Source organism: Triturus cristatus, chromosome 7 (genome assembly GCF_964204655.1).
Source record: "Triturus cristatus chromosome 7, aTriCri1.1, whole genome shotgun sequence".
Lineage (NCBI taxonomy): Eukaryota > Metazoa > Chordata > Amphibia > Caudata > Salamandridae > Triturus > Triturus cristatus.
The window spans coordinates 189451799-189465037 of NC_140590.1; the positions used below are offsets into that span (position 1 = coordinate 189451799).

General features: G+C 43.0%; 1 protein-coding gene across 4 annotated transcripts in view; it reads right to left on the reverse strand.

Annotated features, from left to right (window-relative positions):
• Positions 1 to 13239, reverse strand: part of HPN (hepsin) — a 445048-nt gene that overhangs the window by 26716 nt on the left and 405093 nt on the right. For all 4 annotated transcript variants that reach the window (XM_085616009.1, XM_085616008.1, XM_085616006.1 and 1 more), the window contains one exon: positions 4235 to 4425. In XM_085616009.1, coding sequence (XP_085472135.1) covers positions 4235 to 4425 — 191 coding nt within the window. The remainder of the gene's footprint in view (positions 1 to 4234; positions 4426 to 13239) is intronic.

The window sequence follows — 13239 nt, forward strand, 5'->3', positions numbered from 1 at the left end:
TATTCAACTTGCTGGAAAATCAAAAAGAAAGGCCAGTCAGTCACACAAACTCTCACAGCTCATGTAAGAGCAAATAAAACTTACAAAAACAGCTCCTCTTGGTGTGTATTCAGAGAAAACTCACAATGTCAACTGAGAAAAAGCATCCCCACGCTTTGCCCCCTCTCCCACTATTACTAACCCCATTCCTACTGCTATCATCAGAAAAAGTAGCTAATCCCAAATACCATTCTGGGTCAACTTAAATGTTGCTTCTCTTTCTCAACGTATTGTAGCAGACTTCCTAAAGATCGGACAAGGCTATTCCCTTCTTAAAAAACCTGAAGCTGATCCTCAAGATCAGAATAGTTCCAGACGTGTCAAACATACTCTTTCTTACCAAAATGATTGGAAGCAGCTTTGAAAACAAATGCAACCAATGCAACATAGAAAACAACCTCTTTGATAATCACCTGTCAGGCGTTAGAGCTGGGTACAGAACTAAGACTGTAATGCTTCACATTGCTGATAAGGCTCTTCTCATCCTCCACAAAAGTACTCCTGCTTCCTCACTTTTTTTGATCTCCCAGTAGTGTCTGACACGGTTAACCATCCCACACTGTTGAAAATCCTCTAAGATAGAATGGGGGGCAAAGGAATTGATCTCAGCTTATTCTCCTCATTCGTGAACAATTGCTTCAACATGTAAATATTGCAAACCCCCTACTCCAACCTGTCCTCACTTCAACAAGGTGCGCCACTAGGTTGTTTTTTCTCGCCCACCCAATTTGTTCATGAAACAACTTGGTTCATGTCTAAAGTCAACCTGGTATTTCATGTGACATCTATGCTTTAGAAGAAAATATTTCCCCCTTAAGATATCTCATGGTACAGATCCTGGAAAAAATCTTATCTTGGCTGACACCTTCCAAATGAAACATGGAGCCTGATTTTGATCTTGGCTGTCTTCCTGCTGGAATGGCGCAGTGGTGGTCTGAAGATGGCGGCCAAGCTGTCTGCAGTCCCACCCGCCAGATTGCAACAGTAATCCAGGGCAGGTGGTGCGGCAGTGGCAGTGTCATTGCAGCAGGAATGTTTGGTTCATAGGAGAGCCTAAAGAGCATCCCCCCACCATGACAGCATCTCCAGCATGTCCATGCCCATCGTGGCATGCAACATGTTGTGCATGCAACACAGTGCACGGATGACCAGGCAATTTTGGGGTGGGCAAAACATGTGCCCCCCGGATGCACCTCCATGGGCAGATGTGCCTGGGGGCCCTGTTGGGGCCCCTTTACATTCCTTTCCACCAATATTTCATGGCAGGGTCTCCGCCATGAAATGCTTGGAGGAAAGGCCAGTCAGAATCTGCTTTGTGGTGCTGCTATCAACACTGCCGCAATTCCCACCTGCTTTCCTCACCGATGCAGGATCCTGGTGGCAGTCTTGTTGCAGCATCGTCGCTGTCGTGATCGGGCGGGACTGCCATCCACCAGTACGGCGGTCCCAGGACAGCCAAAATCAAAATCAGGCCCTGAGTCTCTTACTGAAGTCTACCCCCCAACTGCTCAAAACTAGCACAATCATGACCAAACACCCTCCATATTAATCTGTCAATTTTGTATCACTGAAGGTACCAAATCACTATGTGTTATTCTTGACAAGAATCTCAATCTCCAGTCGCACATTAACAAGATTGGCAAAAAGAGCACAATTCTACAATAGGCTGGTGGTGGGCATGAAACACTTTATACCTAATGAAGCCTTTCAAAGTAATGGTAAAAATCCTGGTTTATCTGGTTAGATGACTCCCTAGTAGTGGTACACCAAAAATTCACCTCACCCCTCTAAATACATCTCTCAGTGCAGCAGCCACATTGGCCCCTAGCTCCAGGAAACTGGACGATTTCACTCCACTCTTAACCTCATTGAAATAATTTCTGATTGAAGCAAGAAATATTCTGAACCTATCCTGAATCATCCACAAATCCATTTGCTCGGAATCCTCAAATGACTTCTAAAAAAAAACTAGGAATCTCAGGTGGGCACTGGAAGTTGTGAAGCGCATACACTCTCATACTTGGGCTACCAATCAGCAGGAAAAAGAGGGCAGTCAACCAGTCCTTCTCAGGGAGTGTGCTTAAACTCTAAAATTCTATACTCCCAACCATCAGAGCAAACTCTTTCATTATACCTAAAAGCAACAATGCAAAAGGCTCAACACTGTGTGTCGTAAACCAAAGATTCTTGAATCGGTCTACCCGTCTCATCCCCCAGTGAATTATGTGTCAAATACAAGCACTTCTGACCAAATCTCCCTTCCAGAGGAAGCTGGCTGTTCCTTGATCCTCATAGGACTTTTACTCTTTTGGTCTTACAGTTACACATTGCTCAACTGTTTACTTCTGTCTCTCAATTTGTCCTGTAACGTTTGGTCATTTGAATCTAAGCAACTTTGAGTTCTTTGTCAGACAATGAGAACATCCTCATATTAATCACTGTATTTGGGCAACCTGTTAATTAGTAAAATGCTCCGCCAGCCCTGGGTCATGTCTGCATTATATAAAAGAGATATATAAATACATAAATAGCTTGGTAGAGAGCTCACTAATGATTTGATTATTCAGGGTACCATTAAATGTAATATTTGAGGTAGTCATACCATAGTTAATGTCAGCCAAGGAACATTGGCCTCAAATGGATGTTTATGAATGTAAGTACTTAATTTCAGACCATAGAGACATAATGGCCCCATGGCTTGGGGCATCAGAAATAATGCTGGCATGCTTATGTTCTTTCGGATTAGTATGCAGGTGGCAAGTGAATCGAAACATTTTAAACAAATTAGTAGTGAATCTCAAGATTCTGGGCCTCGCAGTGCTTAATCTGAGCTAGTGGCTACCAGTGGTGTCCAGTAGAAACTCATGTTTGGTGACCAGCACTTATTTGCCCTCAGTGGATATTGACAGTATACAAGAGTGGTGAAAATACACAAAACGGGAAAGAAAGAGGAAGAGAAAGATTGAACAACTGTTGCAAAGAGAGAAATAATAGATTGGCAAGGCTGAGATAAAGGGACAGCAGGATCTGGATCTGGTAATGGTTTAAATAGCCCTGAGGAGAATTCTATACAAAGCAACCTTGGTATTTGGCAAGCTGGATTTAAATAGCTGTGATGGTGCAGAGCTTGGGGCACCAATACTCATTCTATTACAAATTCCTCAGCACACCTTCTTTTTAACTCATATATGATTTTACTGGCTCAGACTAGCCAGAACCATAGTATGACTACTAAAACAACACAAGCAAAGGTATATAGGACGTTTGTGGAAGATGTGAAAAATTAGGATGGCAGCAACTTGTACAGAACCAACACATATGATCACAGCCAGAGTTTTAGCTATCCAGGAATGGGGGGTTGACTACAGTCTGCAATTAAATATAAACAAATCAAAACCATGTAGACAAGACACCTTATGCCATCTCCATATTTTTATGACTGTTTTACAATTCACTTCAACATGACTGATAGATAAAAAATTCTAAATAAATATTTTGCTGATAATTGCTCTCAAGATACACATCTATAACAAATAAGTGCATAATGGCATTTTTTATACTATGCTAGACAGGAAAATACTTTTTTACCTGGATACTATGTACATAAGTACTTTCATCCATGTGTGAATTGTATTAGAATTGACAATTGCAATTCTATCCATACCTTCCCTCCTTAAAGAAACTAAACTGTCCTCCCTAAGGAACAAAATGTGACTAAACTTGGTCTGACAATCAGAACAAAGTCTCACATATCAAATACACGGGCATTATCCTTTCTAAACCTCAAGAGGCATCTTCTTTGCATGTTCAATACTTAGAATAAATTCTAACTAGTGTCTCTAATGTCTAACCATTACCCATCTTCTCTGGTTTCAACCTAGGATCCAATAGCCATTAAGATGCAAATTATTTGAGTTATGGTGCCTCATCTAACAAAAATTAGCAGCAAAAATTTGAGTTAGCCACTCAAGGTATCTTCCACTTGAATGGAAACTTGTGACTCATGGGAATTCCTGAAGCACATATGATCAGAATTATATTTTACACAGCTAGAGATGCCTTGGGCTTAAGGTCCCCTGGCATTATCTACCGTCTGTCTTTAATAGTGCTCAGACCTGATACACCAGATCTCAACGGTATCTGACATAGTTAAACAATGTTGTATAAAAATAGAGTAAATTATCTCAACGCTCACCTGTAAATCCTAGAGGTGTGGCAAGATGCATTAGAGCAATGTCATTGCTGTTCTCCTCATTATTGGGATCCCTAAAGGGCAGGTATCCGGCATGGTATATGATGCCCTTCACAGACAGGCGTAGAGCATTATTGGACTTCTGAGAGACAGCCCCAGTGAACACCCGCCATCGGCTGACAATACGATTCCTTCTGCAGTTGAAAGAAACATGGGTATGAGGAGCAAGTCATAATCTCAACTGTAAAGAGAAGACTATGAATGGGGGAGACTGTTACCCACACTGATGTGAAGTATGTTGGCAGCACAATGAGAATGACATTATATGAGGAAGAAAGAAATACCAGAAGATAGAAAGATAAGATAAAATCAAATCTAAGAAGTGAACAGAAACTTGAGGAAATTCATGAGAAGTAACAATCGAGGAGAAAGTGAGACCTGCCTAGGATCAAGTCTGAGAAGATGGAACATAGCATTACACTATGAGGTTCAACACAATGAAATTAAAGGGGTGTGAGCGAGACACTACTAGAAATGAGAGAGGTGTTTAGAGAATTAGGGCAAGGCACTGTATCAGTGGAATACACTGACTGGCTCAGGGCAAATTGGAAAACACGTGTTGCTGCACAAGTACATTGAGGTTCAACTGTTAAATAACTGTTCCATGTACAATGTACATCTGTTAGCGATAAGTACTTTTAATATTTTCAAAACATCCATTATACACCAGAAGGTCCTCTAAGTGAATAGTTGCCAGTGAGCAGATCTGCAAAGCTATACTGTTTATTTCTTTAAGCCCCAGGTACACCATTGAAGATAAAAGTGTCAGATACCTATGTTCAGTTGATCAGAATATGCTATTTCACACACTATGTAAACTGCCAATGCTTTGACACACTTCCATTGCAATAGATATTTCATAATAAATGTAAACTGTGCCATACCACAAAAGAGTACGGTCTCTAATTATTATGTCTTATATATAATTTCAGGACCTTAAACAAACAAGGTGTATTACTGCCTATCCATGATTCCTGAGCTTAGCAACATGTGTTTGAACTTTCACAAGAGTTACCTATCACCTAGCACTAAATTTAGAAAAGATATATATTCTAATACAATTCCAGGAGAAACCAAGAGAGAAGTGAGAATCTAACTGCAGGGAAATTGCTGATGGCTAAAGAATGAATACCTAAAATTGCAGGCGACAGAAATCTGATGGGGACAAAAAGCTAATGAGCAACTGCCAGAAAAATATTGACGTGCTGGCAAATTATAATAGTCTGCTATCAAAATCCTAACTCTGTCCCCAGCAGCTTATCTTTTTTTTTCTAAGTCAGCAAATGATTACAGGGCTGTCAGGGCCCTTTTCAAATGGCCATGGGGTAAGCAGGAGCTACTGTGCCCAAAATTGGTGGTTGAGGCCTTTTACTTCTAATGTCACAGGGCACGACTTACTATGGATTATGAGCAAATGGGCCAAGTACTCTTTCTATACTTGACTCTCAGTAGTAACATGGTCATGCTGTCTAAAGCTCCAGGTGTGTTCGGAGGGAGGTGGATACAGGAATGGGAACACAGACTCACAACTCAAAGTGTGTGCAGCCATCAATAATCAATACTCACTTTTATGAAAAAAGAGAAGTATTTTATTTCTGCTTTTGGCAACACAAAGGAAAAAAGGAAAAATACAACATTAATAAACAACTACACAGTCCCCCTGAGGTCAGGGCTCTTGTGTTTCTTTAGGCAGTTCCCTGGGCCAAACTCCCTTCTCGCCCCTAGTGTTTACTCCCCATTCACTGTAGACAACATCCAGGGCAAGCTCCACTAGTAGTCAGAGTCTAAGGGGTCTATTATAATGGCAGGCGGATCACCACCACCCGTATGGCGGTAGCGATCCGCCCGCCATTACTCTCTGCCCGCATGCAATTTAGCCCCTGCCTGATTATGTTGGCAGGGGGTACAACGGCGGATGTGAAGACCGTCTGCCGCTTTTCCTCCCAGTCGATGAGTCGACCGGGTGGAAAAGGGTTAAATATGGTGGCGGTGTCTATTAGACACCGCCATCCATATTACTATGAATGCAGGGATCAGCCTTTCCATGGCGGCAATGTTGGGGGCCTGATGCTGGCCCCCAGGATGTTGGGGGCGTGGGGGTGCACATGGGGGGTACCTTTGGTAACCCCTGCATTAGCACAGACAAAGTGGCAGGCACCGTGCTGTGCCTGTCACCTTGTGCATGCCAATGCACAATGTGCATTCCCAGCATTGTGGTGAGCGGTGCTGTGAGCACCGCCCGCCACAATGCTGGGAATAGAGGATGCCACTGCCACGGTGGCGGTGGCATCCTAAATGCCGGTGCGGGACTGCCGCACCACTGGCGGCCGGTCCCAGCACCGCTAGGGTGGCGGGCAGACGAAAGTCCGCCTGCCATCCTAATAGGCCCGTAAGTGTCCAGTGGTGCAGTGCTAACTAGCAAGCAAGTACCCCCTGGGCTGAATGGCCAGAAATCAGACTTGCCTACACATACAGGATTGGACCATATTGGGTTCCCAAATGCCCCTTTCTACTGGCACTTGGAGCTGCAGCAGCTGAATCAGTTAAGTTTTGGTGCACACAGTGTATGTGGTCCGTGCTCAGCAGGTGCAGTGTTCTTCACACCTGGTCAGTGGGGTTCTTTGCAGCTCCTCTTTGCAGTGTAAGTGTCCAATTCATCCCACTGTGTGCGAGGGGAGGGGTAATGCAACAGTCCTTAAGCAGGTCCCTTGCCTTGCTGATGGTATCGGTGCTCCCACAGCAATCTCATTACCCCAGGAGGAGTTATATATCAGGTCACGCATCTTGTTGTTCCCAGTGACCCCTTCTGGCATACAGTGTCACTGTACCTTCCCTAGAGAGTGCTCTGGCCCATTTGGCACAGAAAAGTCTTTGATGGCGGCCTCTCCTGGTATACAGGGTTGCAGCTCACTGAAGCACAAGAGTTATAGCCCTCCCCACTTGGCAATCTTTGCACAGTAGCCCCTTCTGGCATATGGGGTTGTGGCTTCTCACTACTCACAGGATCTAGCCCAAATGGCAAAGTGATGCACGTGGCTTAGTTTGTGGCAGGCCTCCTCTAGCATATGAGGGTTGCTGACTTTGTCCTACAAATGGGCAATGACCTGATCTGTGCAGCAACCATTTCCTCACACCTCACAAAGGAAGTCCACTCAACAGAGCTCCCCTCTGGTCCTTCCTTTCTCCCTCCAAGTCTCTCATCTTCCTTACTGGGCACACTGCTGTCGGTAAGCAGACAGACTCTGGTGCTCCAGGTTTCAGGCAGGAGATCTTTGATTCCCTGTGTGATGTCCCCTCACCTAGAATGAAGACTAGCGTGTCTTGGCCCCCAGTCCTGGTCACAGGTAGACGGCTTGCAGATGACAGTTTATGAGGTCTCATGCTCTCCTTCTTATAGTTCATTTCCAGAAAACAAATGTGATTTAGAGACTGAGTCTTTGACTTTTAAGTTGGGGGTCTGCTTTTTTTCAGTTGCTCACTTTTCTGCTCTCTTCTAGCTCCTGAATATAGTCTGTCACAACAAGAATGACTCTAAAGCTGACAGCCCCATAACCATGTTTATGGGAGTGACTAGAGTTCAGACCTGCCACCGTGATATGTTTATCAAAAGCTTAGGTCAGAGCCCCAGCTCTACTCTTTATGACTCTCTTACAAGCCCCATCTCCTTCCTGAGATGTGCCCAGTTCCCTCCCTTGTGACCTCTCTCGGAGTCAAAGAGCACTCTTTGAAAAGTACGGGGAAAGCCTGGCTCTCCCTTCTCCAGTGTATCCCGCCCAGCTTACAGGAAGGCAGCAATATACAAATCTGTCTGGAGGGATTCCTCTATCTCCTCATGTTTCAGCATGCAGGCCTGGGACTCCCAAAATGGAAGCAAAAGACAAATAATTGATGGACGGAATGCAGAACAAATCAAAACATTCTCCCCCAGTCAAGAGATCTTAGTGAAATCCATAATTATTTTGCTCACAATGCCACCCCAGTTTAGACCTGGCCATATGCAAATCAGTCTTGACCCTGTGCCTCATGGGAACAGTCCAGCCGGAACTGCCAAGCCAGGTCCTCCCTGGACTGGAAACAAGCATTCTAGGACCGGTTTCGGGGTTTTACCCCTCTTCAGCCAGGACAGCTTGAATCCAGTGGCAGTGAGCCCATGACCTACGTCTAGGCATACCTGGACTGCCAAGCCAGGTCCTCCCTCCAAAATGGAACACATAGTCTGCCCTGTACTGTACCAGTCATAGGTACACATACACCCATGATATGCATTCAACATGCACACATTGTACCCTTCATGTATTGTACCACTCACAAGTACACATACACCCAGCAACTTGCATTCAACATGCACCTACCTACTGCAGAATAACAGGTACACATACACCCAGCAACTTGCATTCAACATGCAGCTACTGACTGCAGAGTAACAGGTAAACATACACCCAGCAACTTGCATTCAACATGCCTCCCACCACTATAAGTTGAATGTTTCGGGTGTCCCTCCTGGTCTGACAAGACTGCAATCAGTGAGACAGGCCTAAGTCATGGTGCACACACATGCTCTGTGTTTGCCTATAACAACATAAATCAGCAGTAGGAACCCTGACAACAGTATGTCACACATCAGTATAGTTGGGCACACAGTGCACGGGTGGACGTTCATTACCATGCAGAGGAAGTTTCCATCCTATCCTAGGTAGTAACAATTTTAAAATACTCAACTCCTTCAAAACACCTGATATGAAAACATAGCCTGGTCCTTATCTGTTTTAATGTGTTTTCAATGTAACATTTTCACTTGTAACACAGTAGGTATACATGTAACAATACAATCTGTAGAGCTATAACACATCTAGTTGAGAAGCTTATAGCAGACAGTTGTGAATATCATATATGGGTAATACATGTATTAACCTAATCACAGTATTGCTTAATCTGTAGACAAGATTAAGGGAAGAAGGAGAAAAGGGGAGTATAAATAGGATACTTAAATCTCACAGGTGGTCTTTTGAGGGTATGTTTGATAGAATTATGTGATGTCCAAAAGGAAACATGATGTTCCATCTCACATTTCATTGCAGATATGCCTCCCCACCCCCAGATTTCACTGAATTTGTGAAGCTGATGTTGAGTTTATAATTCACATATTCGTGGGAAGCCATTGTTGCCATTGCTTCTAACTATTTCAGCACTGTGGGGGGTGCTGGGGTTCACCAGTGATGTAGTATGCAGAGTTTTGCCACTCCTAGGGCAGACTCTAACCAAAGCTTTTTGTGGTTTGTAATTCAAACTACATCCCACTTGCCATGAACAATGGCTACATCAGATGAGAATGGGATTGAAAGTTCACCTGTGTCTTCTGGCGTTCCTATATAGCTATTCAGTAAGGATGCAGTGTTGGGCAAGACCATAAAATGTGCATTATGACCCCTCGCGCATAATGGCAACTCTAGCCCTGTGCATTTACAGTGAGTTTATCCCTATGAAGTTTGTATGTGCACCATTTTACTAGGTAATCAAAAATGGTGGACTGTGTTCCTATTTTTTTATTAGTGCACAGTATGTTAGTCAGGCATGCCTTGAATTGCATGTAGATCAAAAAGTGCTTTTGTTCAAGCTGAAATCCTTCAATAAAATCTGTGAGTGTTTTGTGAGACTTGTTCACTTTAATGTGTTGTAAGTTATTAATGTAATGCCGCACCCATGCTTATCGACTTCCCATCAAGCTGGAGTTTTAAGTTGTGCCATAGGAGTGCCTTTGAGTGTAAGATGAAATGTTGTCATGGGGCTTTGTGGCTTGTCACCTACATCTTAATGGTCCCTGTCATTATGTTTTTGTAGCCCTTTGAGAAAGAGGTTTCTGGTAAATAATTGCTGTGCCTTTCTAACTCCATGTGGAAGTGGCAAGTTAGTTGTGATAAATGTTGAGCTGCATGATAGTTTTACAAGTTGGGATGGGAGATTTCCCCTGCCATATATCGAATTTAGTTTTGTGGTCAAAAGAGCCATGTGGCACCACTGGTGTTGGATTTGGTAGCACACTAAAATGTTAAAAATAATTTAAAAATTATACAACCATTATTTGAATTCACCCCCACATGGATAGTTGAAGTTGATCCTATATAAGTAAGGCTTTCTGTATTTACCATTATACTGGACTTCAGTCAGAAGAGGTAGCTCGAATCAACTTGTTCAAATGCTTTCTCTGCATCTAGGAAAGGGTAACTCGTTCATCAGCTGCATGTGAAAGTGGGAGCAGGTGGTTGCAAGAGGAGTGCACGTTAACAAATCCTACCTGGTTCTTGTGTAATAGGGATAGCATTACCTTTTGCAATCTGGTTGCCAGGCTGTTCGCTACAATTTTGATGCCATTATTAATAAATGAGATTTGCCGGTAGTTCTCAGAATTGAGAGGGCCTCTGCCCGATTTATAGATCAATGAAACGAAGGCCCTATTCATTTTTGCTGAATGTCCTCCAATGTGGATGGATTCCCTTAACAGCTTCCCCAAGAGAGGGACAATCTGGTGTGTTGTGATTTTGTAGATTCCTATTGGGAACCCATCCTTCCCAGGTGCTTTATCCTTTGGTATGTTTTTGATGGCATCTGCAACCTTCTCATGTGACATGTCTTCATCAAGAGCTTTTGTGTGTGGCGCAGATCTCATGGATTCTGCGTTTTAGATTCAACTTTTTAATTTGACATCTGTTTCTCGTGGTGCCCTTTGCCACATTTTCTGCTAATGCGTGACTTTGCTGTATGTGCATCTCTGATAGGCACAGATGCCATGTAGTTTGTACAGTTAATTCCAGGGTCAAAAATGTAGAACACTTAATTTTGGGGAACAACCTTTACAACGCAACTTTTACAACGCACTACCTTTACAACGCATTTTTTACAACGCACAATCCATTACAACGCATGACATTACAACGCAGGACACTACAACGCATTTCTAAATACTACCTTTACAACGCATTCCATTACAACGCATACTACCATTACAACGCATACCATTACAACGCATAATATAGTAATATACTATCCAACACTTACCCTACTGTTGCACCCCCTGGAGTTAGAATAGTAATTTTTACCCCTATACTATCCAACACTTACCCTACTGATGCACCCCCTGGAGTTAGAATAGTAATTTTTACCCCTATACTATCCAACACTTACCCTACTGTTGCACCCCCTGGAGTTAGAATAGTAATTTTTACCCCTATACTATCCAACACTTACCCTACTGTTGCACCCCCTGGAGTTAGAATAGTAATTTTTACCCCTATACTATCCAACACTTACCCTACTGTTGCACCCCCTGGAGTTAGAATAGTAATTTTTACCCCTATACTATCCAACACTTTCCCTACTGTTGCACCCCCTGGAGTTAGAATAGTAATTTTTACCCCTATACTATCCAACACTTACCCTACTGTTGCACCCCCTGGAGTTAGAATAGTAATTTTTACCCCTATACTATCCAACACTTACCCTACTGTTGCACCCCCTGGAGTTAGAATAGTAATTTTTACCCCTATACTATCCAACACTTACCCTACTGTTGCACCCCCTGGAGTTAGAATAGTAATTTTTACCCCTATACTATCCAACACTTACCCTACTGTTGCACCCCCTGGAGTTAGAATAGTAATTTTTACCCCTATACTATCCAACACTTTCCCTACTGTTGCACCCCCTGGAGTTAGAATAGTAATTTTTACCCCTATACTATCCAACACTTACCCTACTGTTGCACCCCCTGGAGTTAGAATAGTAAGTTTTTAACCCTATACTATCTAATACTTACCTTAAATGCAATTTAATATTATGCGTTGTAATGGTATGCGTTGTAAAGGTAGTATGCGTTGTAATGGATATGCGTTGTAAAGGTAGTTTTTAAAAATGCGTTGTAGTGTACTGCGTTGTAATGTCATGCGTTGTAATGGATTGTGCGTTGTAAAAAATGTGTTGTAAAGGTATGCGTTGTAATAGTATGCGTTGTAACGTCATACATCCCTTAATTTTAGCTAGACGAAACCTAACGAGCTGCTCTGTTTTATTATATTAACAGCTTCCGTGCTAGAACTCTGTGACAGGAGCATGTTCAAGGTCGCCAACAACATCTGTTACCATGGTTGTCTTAGGGGTCAAATGTGGTACTGCGATCTAGTCTGAAACCCACCAACACTCACGATACTATTTGTGGACTAAGTATATTATGAGGTCCGTGTTGGCCTAATACACAATCCTGCTATATCTGAGGCCACCATATAACAGGTGATCTTGTGATAACTGTGGAAGAGGTAAGGCATCTACAAATCGCTGTTGAATTATGTCAGCAGCAGGGACTTCTGATGTGCACAATGTTGCATAGAAGGCAGCAAATGCTCCTGTAATATCTACTGGGTTTGTTGACAACACCTTAGCAGTATTGTAAATGGCAAGGGTACTAGACGCTGCTGCCTGTTGTTTCAGTTGGAATGCCAGAAGTTACACGCCCTTTTTGCTGTGTTCATTATGTGGTTCTTGGATCCGTTGTTGAGCATTTTCTGTCCATGTCGTAATAATGGTGTTGAGTTCTTGTTTCTTCTCTGTGAGAGATTGAAGTGAAGCATCCTTGGGGTTTGTACGCTAGTTCTGACTCAAGTGATAGTTTTCTCACTGCTGCTGGGTGTGCCGGGTGTGTGCAGAATTTCTCATCAATAGACCTCTGAACTAGGTCTTCCCTGCAGCCCAGAAGGTGTGGGGGGATGTCAGAGAGTGTTCATTCAAGATCAAGTATTCTTTGGAATAGTCCACTAACTTCCTTTTCTCCTCTGTGAGTTACAATCTCAGTTTAGCCATCCTGCAGGTTTTGCACTTAGGTACCTGCAGTTGAAGATGGAGTTCTAGGGTAGTTGGAGCATGGTCTCATATGCTTTGGATTTCTATACCGCATGTTGTAA